Here is a 23736-nt window from a genome sequence, read left to right as displayed (position 1 = left end):
GAGAGGTATAAGCAGTAGAAAGAGAGAAGTGCTTATGCCGCTGTACAGAACACTGGTGAGACCTCACTTGGAGTATTGTGCGCAGTACTGGAGGCCATATCTCCAGAAGGATATAGATACTCTAGAGAGAGTTCAGAGAAGAGCTACTAAACTAGTACATGGATTGCAGGAAAAAACTTACCAGGAAAGGTTAAAGGACCTTAACATGTATAGCTTGGAAGAAAGAAGAGACAGAGGGGATATGATAGAAACTTTTAAATACATAAAGGGAATCAACTCGGTAAAGGAGGAGAGCATATTTAAAAGAAGAAAAACTACCACAAGAGGACACAGTTTTAAATTAGAGGGGCAAAGGTTTAAAAGTAATATGAGGAAGTATTACTTTACTGAGAGAGTAGTGGATGCATGGAATAACCTTCCTGCACAAGTGGTAGCTGCAAATACAGTGAAGGAGTTTAAGCATGCATGGGATAGGCATAAGGCTATCCTTCATATAAGATAGGGCCAGGGACTATTCATAGGATTCAGATATATTGGGCAGACTAGATGGGCCAAATGGTTCTTATCTGCCGACACATTCTATGTTTCTATAGAGTCGGAGGGTAGAGTCGGAGGGTAGAGTCGGAGGGTAGAGTCGGAGGGTAGAGTCGGAGTATGGAGTCTGAGGATAGAGTCTGAGGATAGAGTCTGAGGATAGAATCTGAGGGTAGAGTCTGAGGATAGAGTGGGAGGATAGAGTGGGAGGATAGAGTCGGTGGGTAGAGTCGGTGGGTAGAGTCGGTGGGTAGAGTCGGTGGGTGGAGTCGGTGGGTGGAGTCGGAGGGTAGAGTCGGAAGGTAGAGTCTGAGGGTAGAGTCTGAGGGTAGAGTCTGAGGGTAGAGTCTGAGGGTAGAGTCTGAGGGTAGAGTCTGAGGGTAGAGTCTGAGGGTAGAGTCTGAGGGTGGAGTCTGAGGGTGGAGTCTGAGGGTGGAGTCTGAGGGTAGAGTCGGTGGGTAGAGTCGGTGGATAGAGTCAGAGAGTGATCGTAGTATTTGAGAAGGAATCGGGTCCAGGGGGCAGGAAGTTAGGTGGGCATTAGAGAAAAGTTTAGTGACTTCCTCTATAGTATTTGGGTTAAAGAAGGGAAGTATTGATTGTGCAGGAGGACAAGGAGTGTAAGGTGAGGGAGATATCTGTAGAGTAAAGATCTCGTCACAAATTGTATCAATCTTATTTTTGAAGTGATCGGCAATCTCCTGGGCAGTGAGTGAGTTAGTGGGTGGAGGTAATGGAGGACGAAGTAGAGCGTTGAAGGTAGAATAGAGATGACGGGGGCTGTGTGACGGAGTATTAATGAGAGTGATAAATTCGGTCTGTTTGGCAGTGTGGAGGCAGGAATTTAGATAGATTCAGTTTGAGGAAGTGGTGTGAAATCCAGGCTGATATGTCTGTTAGTAAATCAGTGATGCTGGATGAGACTGATGGGGTGAGCTGAGGGGTAGGGAGATAGATTTGGGTGTCATCAGCATAGAAATGATATTGAAAGTCATGGGAGGCTATCAGCTGACCCAGGGAGGGGGTGTAGATCGGCAATAGTAGAGGTCCAAGGACAGAACCTTGTGGGACCCCAATGGTAAGAGGAGTTTCAGAGGAGTAAGTGGAGTTGTTGGTGACACTGAAGGTGTGGTGAGATTGGTAAGATTCCAACCAACGAAGAGCGCAGTCAAGGAGACCGAGCAAATTTCATTTTTTGAGGAGGAGGAGAGGGTTGTCAACTGTATAAAAGGCAGTGGAGAGGTCCAAGAATAAGAGTACGGAATAGTGACTGATGGTTTTAGCTGTTAGGAAGTCATTTGTGAGTTTTAGCTGAGAAGTTTCTGTGAAGTGCTGTCTGCGAAATCCAGACTGAAGGGGATCTAAAAGGTTACTCTCAGATGATTGCTAAGTCGGTTGTAGACTAGACGTTCAAAGAGTTTGGAGGCAAAGGGAAGTAAAGAGATGGGTCTTAGGTTGTTAAGATTGGTGGGATCTAGTGAGGCTTTCTTTGGTATGAGAGTGACTAGTGCATGTTTTAGAGGGTTGGGGAAGATGCCAGTGGAGAGGTTGAAGATATGAGTTAGAGTGGGAGGATAGAGTGGGAGGATAGAGTGGGAGGATAGAGTGGGAGGATAGAGTCGATGGATAGAGTGGGAGGATAGAGTGGGAGGATAGAGTGTAGGATAGAGTGGGAGGATAGAGTGGGAGGATAGAGTCGGTGGATAGAGTCGGTGGATAGAGTCGGTGGATAGAGTGGGAGGATAGAGTGGGAGGATAGAGTGGGAGGATAGAGTGGGAGGATAGAGTGGGAGGATAGAGTGGGAGGATAGAGTGGGAGGATAGAGTCGGTGGATAGAGTGGGAGGATAGAGTCGGTGGATAGAGTGGGAGGATAGAGTGGGAGGATAGAGTGGGAGGATAGAGTGGGAGGATAGAGTCGGAGGATAGAGTCGGTGGATAGAGTTGGTGGACTCATATTGTTGAGTGGATTAGGCAGTGGCTGAGTGACAGACAACAGAGGGTTGTAGTCAATGGAGAACATTCAGAACAAGGTCATGTTACCAGTGGGGTACCTCAGGGATCTGTACTGGGACCAATTTTGTTTAATATCTTCATAAGTGATATTGCAAAAGGCCTCGATGGAAAGGTTTGTCTTTTTGCTGATGACACAAAGATATGTAACAGGGTTGAAGTTCCTGGAGGGAAACGCCAAATGGAAAAGGATTTAGGAAAACTAGAAGAATGGTCAGAACTCTGGCAACTGAAATTTAATGTGGATAAGTGCAAGATAATGCACCTGGGGCGTAAAAACCCAAGGGCAGAATATAGAATATTTGACACAGTCCTGACCTCAGTATCTGAGGAAAGGGATTTAGGAGTAATTATTTCAGAAGACTTAACGGTGGGAAGACAATGTAATAGAGCAGCACGAAATGCCAGCAGAATGCTTGGATGTATAGGGAGAGGTATAAGCAGTAGAAAGAGAGAAGTGCTTATGCCGCTGTACAGAACACTGGTGAGACCTCACTTGGAGTATTGTGCGCAGTACTGGAGGCCATATCTCCAGAAGGATATAGATACTCTAGAGAGAGTTCAGAGAAGAGCTACTAAACTAGTACATGGATTGCAGGAAAAAACTTACCAGGAAAGGTTAAAGGACCTTAACATGTATAGCTTGGAAGAAAGAAGAGACAGAGGGGATATGATAGAAACTTTTAAATACATAAAGGGAATCAACTCGGTAAAGGAGGAGAGCATATTTAAAAGAAGAAAAACTACCACAAGAGGACACAGTTTTAAATTAGAGGGGCAAAGGTTTAAAAGTAATATGAGGAAGTATTACTTTACTGAGAGAGTAGTGGATGCATGGAATAACCTTCCTGCAGAAGTGGTAGCTGCAAATACAGTGAAGGAGTTTAAGCATGCATGGGATAGGCATAAGGCTATCCTTCATATAAGATAGGGCCAGGGACTATTCATAGGATTCAGATATATTGGGCAGACTAGATGGGCCAAATGGTTCTTATCTGCCGACACATTCTATGTTTCTATGTTTCTATAGAGTGGGTGGATAGAGTCGGAGGGTAGAGTCGGAGGGTAGAGTCGGAGGGTAGAGTCGGAGGGTAGAGTCGGAGTATGGAGTCGGAGTATGGAGTCTGAGGATAGAGTCTGAGGATAGAATCTGAGGGTAGAGTCTGAGGATAGAGTGGGAGGATAGAGTGGGAGGATAGAGTGGGAGGATAGAGTCGGTGGGTAGAGTCGGTGGATAGAGTCGGTGGGTAGAGTGGGAGGATAGAGTGGGAGGATAGAGTGGGAGGATAGAGTCGGTGGATAGAGTCGGTGGGTAGAGTGGGAGGATAGAGTGGGAGGATAGAGTGGGAGGATAGAGTGGGAGGATAGAGTGGGAGGATAGAGTGGGAGGATAGAGTCGGTGGGTGGAGTCGGTGGGTGGAGTCGGTGGGTGGAGTCGGTGGGTGGAGTCGGAGGGTGGAGTCTGAGGGTAGAGTCTGAGGGTAGAGTCTGAGGGTAGAGTCTGAGGGTAGAGTCTGAGGGTAGAGTCTGAGGGTAGAGTCGGTGGGTAGAGTCGGTGGATAGAGTCAGAGAGTGATCGTAGTATTTGAGAAGGAATCGGGTCCAGGGGGCAGGAAGTTAGGGGGGCATTAGAGAAAAGTTTAGTGACTTCCTCTATAGTATTTGGGTTAAACAAGGGAAGTATTGATTGTGCAGGAGGACAAGGAGTGTAAGGTGAGGGAGATATCTGTAGAGTAAAGATCTCGTCACAAATTGTATCAATCTTATTTTTGAAGTGATCGGCAATCTCCTGGGCAGTGAGTGAGTTAGTGGGTGGAGGTAATGGAGGACGAAGTAGAGCGTTGAAGGTAGAATAGAGATGACGGGGGCTGTGTGACGGAGTGTTAATGAGAGTGATAAAGTCGGTCTGTTTGGCAGTGTGGGGGCAGGAATTGTATTTTTGGAGGGCAGATTTATATTGGCTGAAATCTTGCTGTGACTTAGTCTTACGCCACAGACGCCCAAGAGCGCGGCTACATTTTTTGAGGCTTCTGGTATTGTCTGTCCGCCAGGGTTGTAGCGGTGGGGGCCGGATTCTGTGTGTAGTGAGGGGGCCAAGGTATCCAGGGTGGATGATAGGGAACTGTTGTAGACAGAAGTGGCCATGTTGGGGCAGGAAAGTGAAGGGTAAAGATGGTGAAGGTTTCTGCCGGTAATTGTTCGGTAGTTGGAAGGGAAGGAGGAGGAGGAGGAGAGACTGAAATGAATGAGGTGATGATCAGAGAGAGGGAATGGAATGTTGGAGAGGAATGGAGAAGTAGGAGAACATGAGGTCAAAGCCGGTGCCATCAGAGTGAGTGGAAGCGTGTCCCCTCAGATCACCCCGATTCCTGCACCATCACCCCTCAGATCACCCCGATTCCTGCACCTTCACCCCTCAGATCACCCCAATTCCTGCACCTTCACCCCTCAGATCACCCCAATTCCTGCACCATCACCCCTCAGATCACCCCGATTCCTGCACCTTCACCTCTCAGATCACCCCAATTCCTGCACCGTCACCCCTCAGATCACCCCAATTCCTGCACCATCACCCCTCAGATCACCCCGATTCCTGCACCTTCACCCCTCAGATCACCCCGATTCCTTCACCTTCACCCCGATTCCTGCACCATCACCCCTCAGATCACCCCGATTCCTGCACCTTCACCTCTCAGATCACCCCGATTCCTGCACCTTCACCCCTCAGATCACCCCGATTCCTGCACCTTCACCCCTCAGATCACCCCAATTCCTTCACCTTCACCCCTCAGATCACCCCGATTCCTGCACCTTCACCCCTCAGATCACCCCGATTCCTGCACCATCACCCCTCAGATCACCCCGATTCCTGCACCTTCACCCCTCAGATCACCCCAATTCCTGCACCATCACCCCTCAGATCACCCCGATTCCTGCACCATCACCCCTCAGATCACCCCGATTCCTGCACCATCACCCCTCAGATCACCCCGATTCCTGCACCTTCACCCCTCAGATCACCCCAATTCCTGCACCATCACCCCTCAGATCACCCCGATTCCTGCACCTTCACCCCTCAGATCACCCCGATTCCTTCACCTTCACCCCTCAGATCACCCCGATTCCTGCACCTTCACCCCTCAGATCACCCCGATTCCTGCACCTTCACCCCTCAGATCACCCCGATTCCTTCACCTTCACCCCAATTCCTGCACCTTCACCCCTCAGATCACCCCGATTCCTGCACCTTCACCCCTCAGATCACCCCGATTCCTGCACCATCACCCCTCAGATCACCCCAATTCCTGCACCATCACACCTCAGATCACCCCGATTCCTGCACCTTCACCCCTCAGATCACCCCGATTCCTGCACCATCACCCCTCAGATCACCCCAATTCCTGCACCTTCACATCTCAGATCACCCCAATTCCTGCACCATCACACCTCAGATCACCCCAATTCCTGCACCGTCACCCCTCAGATCACCCCAATTCCTGCACCGTCACCCCTCAGATCACCCCAATTCCTGCACCGTCACCCCTCAGATCACCCTAATTCCTGCACCGTCACCCCTCAGATCACCCCAATTCCTGCACCATCACACCTCAGATCACCCCAATTCCTGCACCTTCACCCCTCAGATCACCCCAATTCCTGCACCTTCACCCCTCAGATCACCCCAATTCCTGCACCTTCACCCCTCAGATCACCCCAATTCCTGCACCTTCACTCCTCAGATCACCCCAATTCCTGCACCGTCACCCCTCAGATCACCCCAATTCCTGCACTATCACCCCTCAGATCACCCCAATTCCTGCACCTTCACACCTCAGATCACCCCAATTCCTGCACTATCACCCCTCAGATCACCCCAATTCCTGCACCGTCACCCCTCAGATCACCCCAATTCCTGCACCTTCACCCCTCAGATCACCCCAATTCCTGCACTATCACCCCGATTCCTGCACCGTCACCCCTCAGATCACCCCAATTCCTGCACCTTCACCCCTCAGATCACCCCGATTCCTTCACCGTCACCCCTCAGATGACCCCGATTCCTTCACCGTCACCCCTCAGATCACCCCGATTCCTTCACCGTCACCCCTCAGATCACCCCAATTCCTGCACCGTCACCCCTCAGATCACCCCGATTCCTTCACCCTCACCCCTCAGATCACCCCGATTCCTGCACCTTCCCACCTCAGATCACTTCAATTCCTGCACCATCACCCCTCAGATCACCCCAATTCCTGCACCTTCCCACCTCAGATCACCCCAATTCCTGCACCATCACCCCTCAGATCACCCCAATTCCTGCACCGTCACCCCTCAGATCACCCCAATTCCTGCACTATCACCCCTCAGATCACCCCAATTCCTGCACCTTCACACCTCAGATCACCCCAATTCCTGCACCGTCACCCCTCAGATCACCCCAATTCCTGCACTATCACCCCTCAGATCACCCCAATTCCTGCACCTTCCCACCTCAGATCACCCCAATTCCTGCACCTTCACACCTCAGATCACCCCAATTCCTGCACTATCACCCCTCAGATCACCCCAATTCCTTCACCCTCACCCCTCAGATCACCCCGATTCCTTCACCGTCACCCCTCAGATCACCCCGATTCCTGCACCTTCCCACCTCAGATCACTTCAATTCCTGCACCATCACCCCTCAGATCACCCCAATTCCTGCACCGTCACCCCTCAGATCACCCCGATTCCTGCACCTTCACACCTCAGATCACTTCAATTCCTGCACCATCACCCCTCAGATCACCCCAATTCCTGCACCTTCCCACCTCAGATCACCCCAATTCCTGCACCTTCACACCTCAGATCACCCCAATTCCTGCACTATCACCCCTCAGATCACCCCAATTCCTGCACCATCACCCCTCAGATCACCCCGATTCCTGCACCGTCACCCCTCAGATCACCCCGATTCCTGCACCGTCACCCCTCAGATCACCCCAATTCCTGCACCTTCACCTCTCAGATCACCCCAATTCCTGCACCTTCACCCCTCAGATCACCCCGATTCCTGCACCGTCACCCCTCAGATCACCCCAATTCCTGCACCTTCACCTCTCAGATCACCCCAATTCCTGCACCTTCACCTCTCAGATCACCCCAATTCCTGCACCTTCACCCCTCAGATCACCCCGATTCCTGCACCATCACACCTCAGATCACCCCAATTCCTGCACCTTCACCTCTCAGATCACCCCAATTCCTGCACCTTCACCCCTCAGATCACCCCGATTCCTGCACCTTCACCCCTCAGATCACCCCGATTCCTGCACCATCACCCCTCAGATCACCCCAATTCCTGCACCTTCACATCTCAGATCACCCCAATTCCTGCACCATCACCCCTCAGATCACCCCAATTCCTGCACCTTCACCCCTCAGATCACCCCGATTCCTGCACCATCACCCCTCATATCACCCCGATTCCTGCACCATCACCCCTCAGATCACCCCAATTCCTGCACCTTCACCCCTCAGATCACCCCAATTCCTGCACCTTCACCCATCAGATCACCCCAATTCCTGCACCTTCACCCCTCAGATCACCCCGATTCCTTCACCGTCACCCCTCAGATCACCCCAATTCCTGCACCATCACACCTCAGATCACCCCAATTCCTGCACCGTCACCCCTCAGATCACCCCAATTCCTGCACCTTCACCCCTCAGATCACCCCAATTCCTGCACCTTCACCCCTCAGGTCACCCCAATTCCTGCACCTTCCCACCTCAGATCACCCCAATTCCTGCACCTTCCCACCTTAGATCACCCCAATTCCTGCACCGTCACCCCTCAGATCACCCCAATTCCTTCACCATCACCCCGATTCCTGCACCATCACCCCTCAGATCACCCCGATTCCTGCACCGTCACCCCTCAGATCACCCCGATTCCTGCACCTTCACCCCTCAGATCACCCCAATTCCTGCACCTTCCCACCTCAGATCACCCCAATTCCTGCACCGTCACCCCTCAGATCACCCCAATTCCTGCACCTTCACCCCTCAGATCACCCCAATTCCTGCACCGTCACCCCTCAGATCACCCCGATTCCTTCACCGTCACCCCTCAGATCACCCCGATTCCTGCACCTTCCCACCTCAGATCACCCCAATTCCTGCACCATCACCCCTCAGATCACCCCAATTCCTGCACCGTCACCCCTCAGATCACCCCAATTCCTGCACCTTCACCCCTCAGATCACCCCAATTCCTGCACCTTCCCACCTCAGATCACCCCAATTCCTGCACCTTCACACCTCAGATCACCCCAATTCCTGCACTATCACCCCTCAGATCACCCCAATTCCTTCACCTTCCCACCTCAGATCACCCCAATTCCTGCACCTTCACACCTCAGATCACCCCAATTCCTGCACCTTCACACCTCAGATCACCCCAATTCCTGCACTATCACCCCTCAGATCACCCCAATTCCTTCACCTTCCCACCTCAGATCACCCCGATTCCTGCACCGTCACCCCTCAGATCACCCCAATTCCTGCACCATCACCCCTCAGATCACCCCAATTCCTGCACCGTCACCCCTCAGATCACCCCGATTCCTGCACCTTCACACCTCAGATCACTTCAATTCCTGCACCATCACCCCTCAGATCACCCCAATTCCTGCACCTTCCCACCTCAGATCACCCCAATTCCTGCACCTTCACACCTCAGATCACCCCAATTCCTGCACTATCACCCCTCAGATCACCCCAATTCCTGCACCATCACCCCTCAGATCACCCCGATTCCTGCACCGTCACCCCTCAGATCACCCCGATTCCTGCACCGTCACCCCTCAGATCACCCCAATTCCTGCACCTTCACCTCTCAGATCACCCCAATTCCTGCACCTTCACCTCTCAGATCACCCCAATTCCTGCACCTTCACCCCTCAGATCACCCCGATTCCTGCACCATCACACCTCAGATCACCCCAATTCCTGCACCTTCACCTCTCAGATCACCCCAATTCCTGCACCTTCACCCCTCAGATCACCCCGATTCCTGCACCTTCACCCCTCAGATCACCCCGATTCCTGCACCATCACCCCTCAGATCACCCCAATTCCTGCACCTTCACATCTCAGATCACCCCAATTCCTGCACCATCACCCCTCAGATCACCCCAATTCCTGCACCTTCACCCCTCAGATCACCCCGATTCCTGCACCATCACCCCTCATATCACCCCGATTCCTGCACCATCACCCCTCAGATCACCCCAATTCCTGCACCTTCACCCCTCAGATCACCCCAATTCCTGCACCTTCACCCATCAGATCACCCCAATTCCTGCACCTTCACCCCTCAGATCACCCCGATTCCTTCACCGTCACCCCTCAGATCACCCCAATTCCTGCACCATCACACCTCAGATCACCCCAATTCCTGCACCGTCACCCCTCAGATCACCCCAATTCCTGCACCTTCACCCCTCAGATCACCCCAATTCCTGCACCTTCACCCCTCAGGTCACCCCAATTCCTGCACCTTCCCACCTCAGATCACCCCAATTCCTGCACCTTCCCACCTTAGATCACCCCAATTCCTGCACCGTCACCCCTCAGATCACCCCAATTCCTTCACCATCACCCCGATTCCTGCACCATCACCCCTCAGATCACCCCGATTCCTGCACCGTCACCCCTCAGATCACCCCGATTCCTGCACCTTCACCCCTCAGATCACCCCAATTCCTGCACCTTCCCACCTCAGATCACCCCAATTCCTGCACCGTCACCCCTCAGATCACCCCAATTCCTGCACCTTCACCCCTCAGATCACCCCAATTCCTGCACCGTCACCCCTCAGATCACCCCGATTCCTTCACCGTCACCCCTCAGATCACCCCGATTCCTGCACCTTCCCACCTCAGATCACCCCAATTCCTGCACCATCACCCCTCAGATCACCCCAATTCCTGCACCGTCACCCCTCAGATCACCCCAATTCCTGCACCTTCACCCCTCAGATCACCCCAATTCCTGCACCTTCCCACCTCAGATCACCCCAATTCCTGCACCTTCCCACCTCAGATCACCCCAATTCCTGCACCTTCACCCCTCAGATCACCCCAATTCCTTCACCTTCCCACCTCAGATCACCCCAATTCCTGCACCTTCACACCTCAGATCACCCCAATTCCTGCACCTTCACACCTCAGATCACCCCAATTCCTGCACTATCACCCCTCAGATCACCCCAATTCCTTCACCTTCCCACCTCAGATCACCCCGATTCCTGCACCGTCACCCCTCAGATCACCCCAATTCCTGCACCTTCACACCTCAGATCACCCCAATTCCTGCACTATCACCCCTCAGATCACCCCAATTCCTTCACCTTCCCACCTCAGATCACCCCGATTCCTGCACCGTCACCCCTCAGATCACCCCAATTCCTGCACCTTCACCCCTCAGATCACCCCGATTCCTGCACCTTCACCCCTCAGATCACCCCGATTCCTGCACCTTCACCCCTCAGATCACCCCAATTCCTGCACCATCACCCCTCAGATCACCCCGATTCCTGCACCTTCACCCCTCAGATCACCCCGATTCCTGCACCTTCACCCCTCAGATCACCCCAATTCCTGCACCATCACCCCTCAGATCACCCCAATTCCTGCACCGTCACCCCTCAGATCACCCCAATTCCTGCACCTTCACCCCTCAGATCACCCCAATTCCTGCACCATCACCCCTCAGATCACCCCAATTCCTGCACCGTCACCCCTCAGATCACCCCAATTCCTGCACCGTCACCCCTCAGATCACCCCAATTCCTGCACCTTCACACCTCAGATCACCCCAATTCCTGCACCTTCACCCCTCAGATCACCCCAATTCCTGCACCTTCACCCTTTATATCACTTCATGGAGGTAGGTAGGCGGTGATCACAGAAGGCCAGGCAGTAGTTCTGTATTTTTAGGGCGCATGGGATTCTACACACACCCCTTGTGACCATCTTCCTGGTGACAATGACACGCCCGATTTCTTTGGAGGGATATTTTATATTAGAAGTTCTGTGAATGTGAAGATTGATGTGCGTCTTCATCATGCGTCTCACCCAGTCTCTTCCTTTTATAGATATTTGGCTCCCTCTATAGTCCACTGAGAGAACTTCAGAAAATGTTCCTAGCTACAGAATCTTATACAGTAAAACCTTGGATTGGAGTATAATTTGTTCCGGAAACTTGCTTGTAATCCAAAGCTCTCTTATAGCAAGGCGAATTTCCCCATAAGAAATAATGGAAACTCAGATGATTCCTTCCACAACCAGTTATTCATCAATCCTTCCGTTTATAGGGCATAGAAAAAGATTCTAGCAATGTGATTGGTTGTGTAACCATAAAATTTCCATCCACAAATGGCGCCTCCACAAGGGGATGAGAAGCAAAATCCAGCAGGTGCTACAGAGAATAAAATAGAAGAGAGGGCGCCTCGAGGTGTAGCAATATGGTTACATTTAATGAAGGTTCAACATTTAGCAACTCGCATGGTTGATGATTTAAGGAGGCACCTCTAAGTATGCCGGCATCTGGGGTAAAGCTGTCCAAATAGACCGTCCTCCTCACCGCCGGCTCTTCTCACCGCTGTCAGTCTGCAATCGTGACCAGGAAGACTTCCCTGCAGGAGAGCGATCTGAAAGTGAGGCTTGAATCGCTCGGGGAGCGCAGTGTGGAAGGGATGACGTCGATGGCGGTGAGGAGGACGGTTTATGTGGACAGCTTTACCCCAGATGTCTGCATACCTAGATGGGCTTCTTTTAACCACTTAAGCCCCGGAAGATTTTACCCCCATTCCGACCAGGGGGTATTTTGCGATTCAGCACTGCGTGACTTTAACGGACAATTGCGCGGTCGTGCGACGCTTTACCTAAACGAATTTGGCGTCCTTTTTTTCCCACAAACAGAGCTTTCTTTTGGTGGTATTTGATCACCTGTGCGATTTTTTGATCACGCTCTATAAACAAAAAAAGAGCGTCAATTTTGCAAAAATAGCAATATTTTTCACATTTTTTTATATGAAATTCCCCAAAAAAAAAATTTAAAAATCAAATTTTTTTTACTTTTTCGGCCAATTTGTTTTATGCTACCTATGTTTGGTAAAAAAAAATCGCAAAAAGCGTATTTTGATTGGTTTGCGCAAAAGTTATCGCGTTTACTAACAAAGGGAAAGATTTCTGTCATTTTTGTTGTTTTTTTTTTAACATGTAATGGCGGCGATCTGCAATTTTTTTTGCGTTACTGCGACATTGGGGCGGACAGATCGGACCCTTGACTGACATTTATGACACTTTTGGGGTTACCAGTGACATTTCTACAGTTATCAGTGCTATATATATGCACTGTTACTGTAAAAATACACTGGTAGTGAAGGGGTTAACTTTATTTGGGAGGGAGGGGCTGTGTGTATCCCTAGGGGCGTGCTTTCTACTGTGATTGGCTGGGGCTTGAGCTGTATGGACACTGATCAACGGATCTACATACTAGATCCGAGTGATCAGTGTCTTTACAGCGAGGAGAATGACAGGTGGCTTGTTTACACAAGCTGCCTGACATTCTCCTTCTCCCCCGCCGATCGCCGAGTGACCGGCGGACATCGGGTCCGCCGGTCACACGCGCGGGGGGGTCCGTGACCTCGCGGGAGCAGGAGTGCGCCTCCGGGGGCGCGCGCTCGCTCCCTAGACCCTCACAAGCTAGTGACGTAGCCCTACGTCACTTTGCCTGTGAGGGGCTGACTGCCGACGTAGATAGTCATTAGGCAGTCGGCAAGTGGTTAATCATCAACCATGTGAGTTGCTAAATGTTGAACCTTTAATAAATATAACCATATTGCTACACTTAGGGGCGCCCTCTTCTCTTTTATACTCAGTTGTGACGTGATGCTACTTTTATATCAAGAAATCGCTTGTTTATCAAGTCATCAAATTATTAAAAAAAATGTTGCTCGTCTTGCAAAACGCTCTCAAGCCAACTTACTCTCATAGCAAGGTTTCAGTGTATTTTTTTCGCGTTATTGAACAGCTGATGAAATCTACAGATGGAAATCAGAGAAAACAATCGTTATTACATTGAATGCTCCTGAGTACTCCAGAATGTTCTCCTGTGCAATATATGAATATTTTCTACAGCTTACCTGTAAAATCCATTTCTTGAAGTACATCACAGAGCTATATTCATTACTATATGGGTTATATAGCCACCTATAGGTGAAGAACACTGGCAACCAATCAGACAGGAAGTCCCCCTATGTAACCCCTCCTGTACAGGAAGTCCCCCTATGTAACCCCTCCTATACAGGAAGTCCCCCTATGTAACCCCTCCTATACAGGAAGTCCCCCTATGTAACCCCTCCTATACAGGAAGTCCCCCTATGTAACCCCTCCTATACAGGAAGTCCCCCTATGTAACCCCTCCTATACAGGAAGTCCCCCTATGTAACCCCTCCTATACAGGAAGTACCTCCGTTTTGTAGCAAGCAATAAATACCCCATACGAGAGGGGAGGGGCCTCTGTGTCCCATGATGTGCTCCAAGAAATGGATTTTACAGGTAAGCTGTAGAAAAAAATCCATATTTCTTTATCCTACATCATAGGACACAGAGCAGCCATATTCATTACATATAGGATGTCCTATAGAAATGCACCTGAGGGGAGGGGGACACCATAAATACCGCCATCAGATCACAAAAGGTCTACATAGCCGCCTACAGAATACTGCAGCCAAATGCTGACTCCTCCTGGGTCCTAACATCCACATGATAGAATCTAGTGAACGTATGCACCGACCACCAGGTCACAGCTTTGCAAATCTGAGTCATAGAAGCTGGATGGCGATTGGCCCACAAGGCACCGACTCTTCTGGTAGAGTGTGACTTTACCGGAAACGGTGGAACCTTCCCTTTCAAACCATACGCCTGGATAATAACTTGGCGAATCCAAGGAGAAATCTTAGACTTAGATGCTGCCCGCCCTTTCCTGGGCCCTTCCGGCAGTATGAACAAAAGATCGGTCTTACAAATCTGAGCTGACATTTTAAAGTAACTCTTAAGTGCATTTACGGACCCCCCAGCATTTGCAGATCAATGCAAAGATCTCAGGGTGTAAGGACCATTCCCCCGGAAACATCTGTTGACGACTCAGAAAGTCTGCATGCCAGTTTTCTATTTCTGGAATGAAAACCGCCGATAGGCATGGAACAAATTGTTTTGCCCAGGATAGGATGATATTTACCTCTTTCTGGGCTGACCGACTTTTGATGCCTCCTTGATGGTTAATATAAGCCACAGCTGTGGCATTGTCGGATTCGGGGACATGGTAACCCCAAAGTCTGGGTGTCCAGAATTTTAAAGCCAGACAAACTTCTCAGATTTCCAAGACATTGATGGGGAGACTTTTCTCTACCCTCTGGCCCTTCAGGGGGAGTAGACACAGAGGAAGCACTGCTAGGACCTTCAAGGTCTGACGGCGGCACCATAGTGCCTCTTCAAGCTGTGCCCCCCCACTCCTCTTCGGGAGGACATTGCTCTTAGACAAGATAAACTTGAGGTGCTACCTGTAGTGTACTCAAGGGTTGTGGCAAGCTATACAGCTTATTACACAGCACTGATTATCCCAAAGATACAGAACCTGACTATGCTTGTAAACTTGCACCCACAGTGACTCACACAACCCAGCTGCTGCTGCTCTGTGTCCCTCCAGCCTTCTAATAGAGGCTTGCGCTTTGGAAGTATCTCCTTTTAAAATTGCACAGTTTGCGGTTGTGCTGCGCATGCGCAGCATGCTACGTGGTGTCCACATGCACGCCAATCGCGTCATGACACGCTCCTCCTGCTCCAAGCGTACACTTGTGGTTAAATGGTGAATATTCACACGCATGCCACTAAATGCGCTGCTTGATCCAGAGCTTCCGAGAAGATGGATGCGCGGGCGCTTTTGCGCCAAGGCGATGAACTACACGTCAAACAACATGGGGTGAGAGCAGCATAAGCAACCAAATGCGCTTTGTCACAGCTGATACCTTACAGATAATCAGCCCAGGGTGAAAACAATATGTTTAACCAAACTAGGTGTGCTTTACCACCGCTGATTCACCTACTGTCTCTTATAGAGACTAACATGGCACACGCTATCTGTTATCTTCAAGGGAACAGTGCATACAAATATTTCTACAAATATTTTTAAAGTGGACTTATCAGTCCTGCCATAAGATTCTGTTAGTAGCAAGAATCCAATCTTCACCTATCACGTGAGTTTGTCACTTGCCGACCTTTAAGGACTGGAACCCCTTGTTTTAGAGGGGCCATTCCCTTGGACCTGTATAGCACCCTACCAGAGCGCCTTTGGGATTGGTTTTACCAAGGGTCCGGATCGAAGGGTCCAGTGCCTAAAAAGGACAAAATTACAGGCAAAACCTCGTATCTGCTTTCCCGAGGTTCAGGTACCATCTTTTTGGTCATTGACTTTTTTAGATGGATCTGATTGCTAAGATTCAGAGATCTTTGATCGGGGTTTGTAGCATAATCTTCTTAAGAAAAAACATAAAATTTGGAGAGCTTCTCCACTGTGACCATCACCTTTAAGACAATGGTGAAAAAACTGAGGTACTTCCTGTATTGGAGGGGTTATATAGGGGGACTTCCTGTCTGATTGGTTGCCGGTATCCATTCACCTGAAGGTGGCCTATAACCCATATGTAATGAATATGCCTCTGTGTTCCGTGATGTAGATTAACATGATGGGTTGGAGAGGCAGCTGAGACTCACATGATGGGTTGGAGAGGCAGCTGAGACTCACATGATGGGGTGGAGGGGCAGCTGAGACTCACATGATGGGGTGGAGGGGCAGCTGGGACTAACATGATGGGGTGGAGGGGCAGCTGGGACTCACATGATAGGGGGGGAGGGGCACCTGGAAGGATTCATGGTGATGGTATGTGGAGGGAATGGAAGGAATCATGGTTCCGGTATGTGGAGGGAATGGAAGGATTGATGGTGCCGGTATGTGGAGGGAATGGAAGGATTCATGGTGCTGGTATGTGGAGGGAATAGAAGGAATCATGGTGCTGGTGTGTGGAGGGAATGGAAGGATTCATGGTGTCGGTATGTGGAGGGAATGGAAGGAATCATGGTGTCGGTATGTGGAGGGAATGGAAGGATTCATGGTGCCGGTATGTGGAGGGAATGGAAGGATTCATGGTGCTGGTATGTGGAGGGAATGGAAGGATTCATGGTGTCGGTATGTGGAGGGAATGGAAGGAATCATGGTGTCGGTATGTGGAGGGAATGGAAGGATTCATGGTGCCGGTATGTGGAGGGAATGGAAGGATTCATGGTGCCGGTATGTGGAGGGAATAGAAGGATTCATGGTGCCGGTATGTGGAGGGAATAGAAGGATTCATGGTGCCGGTATGTGGAGGGAATGGAAGGATTTATGGTGCCGGTATGTGGAGGGAATGGAAGGAATCATGGTTCCGGTATGTGGAGGGAATAGAAGGATTCATGGTGCCGGTATGTGGAGGGAATGGAAGGATTCATGGTGCCGGTATGTGGAGGGAATGGAAGGAATCATGGTGATGGTATGTGGAGGGAATGGAAGGAATCATGGTGCTGGTGTGTGGAGGGAATGGAAGGATTCATGGCGCCGGTATGTGGAGGGAATGGAAGGATTGATGGTGCCGGTATGTGGAGGGAATGGAAGGATTCATGGCGTCGGTATGTGGAGGGAATGGAAGGATTGATGGTGCCGGTATGTGGAGGGAATGGAAGGATTGATGGTGCCGGTATGTGGAGGGAATGGAAGGATTGATGGTTCCGGTATGTGGAGGGAATGGAAGGAATCATGGCGCCGGTATGTGGAGGGAATGGAAGGAATCATGGCGCCGGTATGTGGAGGGAATGGAAGGATTCATGGTGCCGGTATGTGGAGGGAATGGAAGGAATCATGGCGCCGGTATGTGGAGGGAATGGAAGGATTCATGGTGCCGGTATGTGGAGGGAATGGAAGGAATCATGGCGCCGGTATGTGGAGGGAATGGAAGGATTCATGGTGCCGGTATGTGGAGGGAATAGAAGGATTGATGGTTCCGGTATGTGGAGGGAATGGAAGGATTGATGGTGCCGGTATGTGGAGGGAATGGAAGGATTCATGGTGTCGGTATGTGGAGGGAATGGAAGGATTCATGGTGCTGGTATGTGGAGGGAATGGAAGGAATCATGGTGATGGTATGTGGAGGGAATGGAAGGATTGATGGTGCCGGTATGTGGAGGGAATGGAAGGATTCATGGTGCCGGTATGTGGAGGGAATGGAAGGAATCATGGTGCCAGTATGTGGAGGGAATGGAAGGATTCATGGTGCTGGTATGTGGAGGGAATGGAAGGAATCATGGCGCCGGTATGTGGAGGGAATGGAAGGATTTATGGTGCCGGTATGTGGAGGGAATGGAAGGATTCATGGTGCCGGTATGTGGAGGGAATGGAAGGAATCATGGTGCTGGTGTGTGGAGGGAATGGAAGAATTCATGGTGCTGGTATGTGGAGGGAATGGAAGGAATCATGGTGCTGGTATGTGGAGGGAATAGAAGGATTGATGGTGCCGGTATGTGGAGGGAATGGAAGGATTTATGGTTCCGGTATGTGGAGGGAATGGAAGGATTCATGGTTCCGGTATGTGGAGGGAATGGAAGGATTTATGGTGCCGGTATGTGGAGGGAATGGAAGGATTCATGGTTCCGGTATGTGGAGGGAATGGAAGGATTCATGGTGCCGGTATGTGGAGGGAATGGAAGGATTCATGGTCCTGGTATGTGGAGGGAATGGAAGGAATCATGGTGCCGGTATGTGGAGGGAATGGAAGGATTCATGGTGTCGGTATGTGGAGGGAATGGAAGGATTCATGGTGCCGGTATGTGGAGGGAATGGAAGGAATCATGGCGCCGGTATGTGGAGGGAATGGAAGGAATCATGGTGTCGGTATGTGGAGGGAATGGAAGGAATCATGGTGCCGGTATGTGGAGGGAATGGAAGGATTCATGGTGCTGGTATGTGGAGGGAATGGAAGGATTCATGGTGCTGGTATGTGGAGGGAATGGAAGGATTCATGGTGCCGGTATGTGGAGGGAATGGAAGGAATCATGGTTCCGGTATGTGGAGGGAATGGAAGGATTCATGGTGCCGGTATGTGGAGGGAATGGAAGGATTCATGGTGCTGGTATGTGGAGGGAATGGAAGGAATCATGGTGCCGGTATGTGGAGGGAATGGAAGGATTGATGTTTCCGGTATGTGGAGGGAATGGAAGGATTCATGGTGCTGGTATGTGGAGGGAATGGAAGGAATCATGGTGCTGGTATGTGGAGGGAATGGAAGGAATCATGGTGCCGGTATGTGGAGGGAATAGAAGGATTGATGGTTCCGGTATGTGGAGGGAATGGAAGGAATCATGGTGTCGGTATGTGGAGGGAATGGAAGGATTCATGGTGCTGGTATGTGGAGGGAATAGAAGGATTGATGGTGCCGGTATGTGCAGGGAATGGAAGGATTGATGGTGCCGGTATGTGGAGGGAATGGAAGGAATCATGGTGCTGGTATGTGGAGGGAATGGAAGGAATCATGGTGCTGGTATGTGGAGGGAATGGAAGGATTCATGGTGTCGGTATGTGGAGGGAATGGAAGGATTCATGGTGCCGGTATGTGGAGGGAATGGAAGGATTCATGGTGTCGGTATGTGGAGGGAATGGAACGATTCATTGTGTCGGTATGTGGAGGGAATGGAAGGAATCATGGTGCTGGTATGTGGAGGGAATAGAAGGATTGATGGTGCCGGTATGTGCAGGGAATGGAAGGATTGATGGTGCCGGTATGTGGAGGGAATGGAAGGATTTATTGTGTCGGTATGTGGAGGGAATGGAAGGATTCATGGTGCTGGTATGTGGAGGGAATAGAAGGATTGATGGTGCCGGTATGTGCAGGGAATGGAAGGATTGATGGTGCCGGTATGTGGAGGGAATGGAAGGAATCATGGTGCTGGTATGTGGAGGGAATGGAAGGATTCATGGTGTCGGTATGTGGAGGGAATGGAAGGATTCATGGTGCCGGTATGTGGAGGGAATGGAAGGATTCATGGTGTCGGTATGTGGAGGGAATGGAAGGATTCATGGTGTCGGTATGTGGAGGGAATGGAAGGATTGATGGTGCCGGTATGTGGAGGGAATGGAAGGATTCATGGTGCTGGTATGTGGAGGGAATGGAAGGAATCATGGTGCTGGTATGTGGAGGGAATGGAAGGATTCATGGTGCCGGTATGTGGAGGGAATGGAAGGATTTATGGTGTCGGTATGTGGAGGGAATGGAAGGAATCATGGTGCTGGTATGTGGAGGGAATGGAAGGATTTATGGTGTCGGTATGTGGAGGGAATGGAAGGATTCATGGTGCTGGTATGTGGAGGGAATGGAAGGATTCATGGTCCTGGTATGTGGAGGGAATGGAAGGATTCATGGTGCTGGTATGTGGAGGGAATAGAAGGATTGATGGTTCCGGTATGTGGAGGGAATGGAAGGATTGATGGTGCCGGTATGTGGAGGGAATGGAAGGAATCGTGGTGTCGGTATGTGGAGGGAATGGAAGGATTCATGGTGCCGGTATGTGGAGGGAATGGAAGGATTCATGGTGCTGGTATGTGGAGGGAATGGAAGGAATCATGGTGCCGGTATGTGGAGGGAATGGAAGGATTGATGTTTCCGGTATGTGGAGGGAATGGAAGGATTCATGGTGCTGGTATGTGGAGGGAATGGAAGGAATCATGGTGCTGGTATGTGGAGGGAATGGAAGGAATCATGGTGCCGGTATGTGGAGGGAATAGAAGGATTGATGGTTCCGGTATGTGGAGGGAATGGAAGGAATCATGGTGTCGGTATGTGGAGGGAATGGAAGGATTCATGGTGCTGGTATGTGGAGGGAATAGAAGGATTGATGGTGCCGGTATGTGCAGGGAATGGAAGGATTGATGGTGCCGGTATGTGGAGGGAATGGAAGGAATCATGGTGCTGGTATGTGGAGGGAATGGAAGGAATCATGGTGCTGGTATGTGGAGGGAATGGAAGGATTCATGGTGTCGGTATGTGGAGGGAATGGAAGGATTCATGGTGCCGGTATGTGGAGGGAATGGAAGAATTCATGGTGTCGGTATGTGGAGGGAATGGAACGATTCATTGTGTCGGTATGTGGAGGGAATGGAAGGAATCATGGTGCTGGTATGTGGAGGGAATAGAAGGATTGATGGTGCCGGTATGTGCAGGGAATGGAAGGATTGATGGTGCCGGTATGTGGAGGGAATGGAAGGATTTATGGTGTCGGTATGTGGAGGGAATGGAAGGATTCATGGTGCTGGTATGTGGAGGGAATAGAAGGATTCATGGTGCCGGTATGTGGAGGGAATGGAAGGATTGATGGTGCCGGTATGTGGAGGGAATGGAAGGATTCATGGTGCAGGTATGTGGAGGGAATGGAAGGATTCATGGTGTCGGTATGTGGATGGAATGGAAGGATTCATGGTGTCGGTATGTGGAGGGAATGGAAGGATTGATGGTGCCGGTATGTGGAGGGAATGGAAGGATTCATGGTGCTGGTATGTGGAGGGAATGGAAGGAATCATGGTGCTGGTATGTGGAGGGAATGGAAGGATTCATGGTGCCGGTATGTGGAGGGAATGGAAGGATTTATGGTGTCGGTATGTGGAGGGAATGGAAGGAATCATGGTGCTGGTATGTGGAGGGAATGGAAGGATTTATGGTGTCGGTATGTGGAGGGAATGGAAGGATTCATGGTGCTGGTATGTGGAGGGAATGGAAGGATTCATGGTGCTGGTATGTGGAGGGAATAGAAGGATTGATGGTTCCGGTATGTGGAGGGAATGGAAGGATTGATGGTGCCGGTATGTGGAGGGAATGGAAGGAATCGTGGTGTCGGTATGTGGAGGGAATGGAAGGATTCATGGTGTCGGTATGTGGAGGGAATGGAAGGAATCATGGTGCTGGTATGTGGAGGGAATGGAAGGATTCATGGTGCTGGTATGTGGAGGGAATGGAAGGATTCATGGTGACGGTATGTGGAGGGAATGGAAGGAATCATGGTGCTGGTATGTGGAGCGAATTGAAGGAATCATGGTGTCGGTATGTGGAGGGAATGGAAGGATTCATGGTGTCTGTATGTGGAGGGAATGGAAGGAATCATGGTGCTGGTATGTGGAGGGAATGGAAGGATTCATGGTGTCGGTATGTGGAGGGAATGGAAGGATTCATGGTGTCGGTATGTGGAGGGAATGGAAGGAATCATGGTGCCGGTATGTGGAGGGAATAGAAGGATTCATGGTGCCGGTATGTGGAGGGAATAGAAGGATTCATGGTGCCGGTATGTGGAGGGAATGGAAGGATTGATGGTGCCGGTATGTGGAGGGAATGGAAGGATTCATGGTGCTGGTATGTGGAGGGAATGGAAGGAATCATGGTGATGGTATGTGGAGGGAATGGAAGGAATCATGGTGCCGGTATGTGGAGGGAATGGAAGGATTCATGGTGCCGGTATGTGGAGGGAATGGAAGGATTTATGGTGTCGGTATGTGGAGGGAATGGAAGGATTCGTGGTGTCGGTATGTGGAGGGAATGGAAGGAATCATGGTGCTGGTATGTGGAGGGAATGGAAGGATTTATGGTGCCGGTATGTGGAGGGAATGGAAGGATTCATGGTGCTGGTATGTGGAGGGAATAGAAGGAATCATGGTGACGGTATGTGGAGGGAATGGAAGGAATCATGGTGCCGGTATGTGGAGGGAATGGAAGGATTGATGGTGCTGGTATGTGGAGGGAATGGAAGGAATCATGGTGCCGGTATGTGGAGGGAATGGAAGGATTCATGGTTGCCTTATGTGGAGGGAATGGAAGGATTCATGGTCCTGGTATGTGGAGGGAATAGAAGGAATCATGGAGCCGGTATGTGGAGGGAATGGAAGGATTCATGGCGCCAGTATGTGGAGGGAATGGAAGGGATCATGGCGCCGGTATGTGGAGGGAATGGAAGGGATCATGGCGCCGGTATGTGGAGGGAATGGAAGGAATCATGGTGCCGGTATGTGGAGGGAATGGAAGGAATCATGGTGCCGGTATGTGGAGGGAATGGAAGGATTGATGGTGCTGGTATGTGGAGGGAATGGAAGGAATCATGGTGCCGGTATGTGGAGGGAATGGAAGGATTCATGGTTGCCTTATGTGGAGGGAATGGAAGGATTCATGGTCCTGGTATGTGGAGGGAATAGAAGGAATCATGGAGCCGGTATGTGGAGGGAATGGAAGGATTCATGGCGCCAGTATGTGGAGGGAATGGAAGGGATCATGGCGCCGGTATGTGGAGGGAATGGAAGGGATCATGGCGCCGGTATGTGGAGGGAATGGAAGGAATCATGGTGCCGGTATGTGGAGGGAATGGAAGGAATCATGGTGCCGGTATGTGGAGGGAATGGAAGGGATCATGGCGCCGGTATGTGGAGGGAATTGTAGGATTAATGGCGTCTGTATCTGGAGGGAATGGTCGAGTTTTTCATGGGATAGGATTGATGAGTTCTCCAGCTGCATGGCATGTCTGACCAGCCTGCTAATAGAAGGAATTAGAGTTTTTATGAACCTTTCAGTCGACGCCGGTTCCTCTTGATACATACTGTAACATATATACTTTGTAACTATGTAACATGTTGAAAATACTTCCTCTGTTCATAGAGAACAATATGTATAGATTAGCCATAAACATTTCCCATGATGCTTTGTGAATTGGTTGTGATCTGAGGGATTCATTATCATCTTTTGTCTTTCCAGCAACTACCGCCACATGTCCGCGTTTGGGATTCTGTAACCCTCAACACGTTACATGTCATCGGCATGGGTTACTTTGATCGCGCTGTCACATGTGTGGCGTTCTCCAAATCTGTAAGTTATGGCAGAACCTGATGTCTGGCTGTGTCCCTTTCCTCGAAGGCTGCGTGTGATCACCGATCATGTGGACCTTATAGTGTTTGCAATTTTTTACTATAGAAAACCTCAAAGTACTTGTGTACAGAAGAACATATACAGCGGGTGTAGATATTAACC

General features: G+C 50.3%; 1 protein-coding gene across 8 annotated transcripts in view; it reads left to right on the top strand.

Annotated features, from left to right (window-relative positions):
- The window catches only part of EML1 (EMAP like 1), a 354659-nt gene that overhangs the window by 259166 nt on the left and 71757 nt on the right, over positions 1–23736 (top strand). For all 8 annotated transcript variants that reach the window (XM_082275525.1, XM_082275529.1, XM_082275528.1 and 5 more), the window contains one exon: positions 23464–23574. In XM_082275525.1, the coding sequence (XP_082131651.1) occupies positions 23464–23574 (111 nt within the window). The remainder of the gene's footprint in view (positions 1–23463; positions 23575–23736) is intronic.

This window comes from Pelophylax lessonae, assembly GCF_965119305.1.
Source record: "Pelophylax lessonae genome assembly, chromosome: 13".
In the NCBI taxonomy this organism is placed as follows: domain Eukaryota; kingdom Metazoa; phylum Chordata; class Amphibia; order Anura; family Ranidae; genus Pelophylax; species Pelophylax lessonae.
Note: the sequence above shows the minus strand (reverse complement) of the source record. Positions and strands in the feature narration are given on the sequence as shown.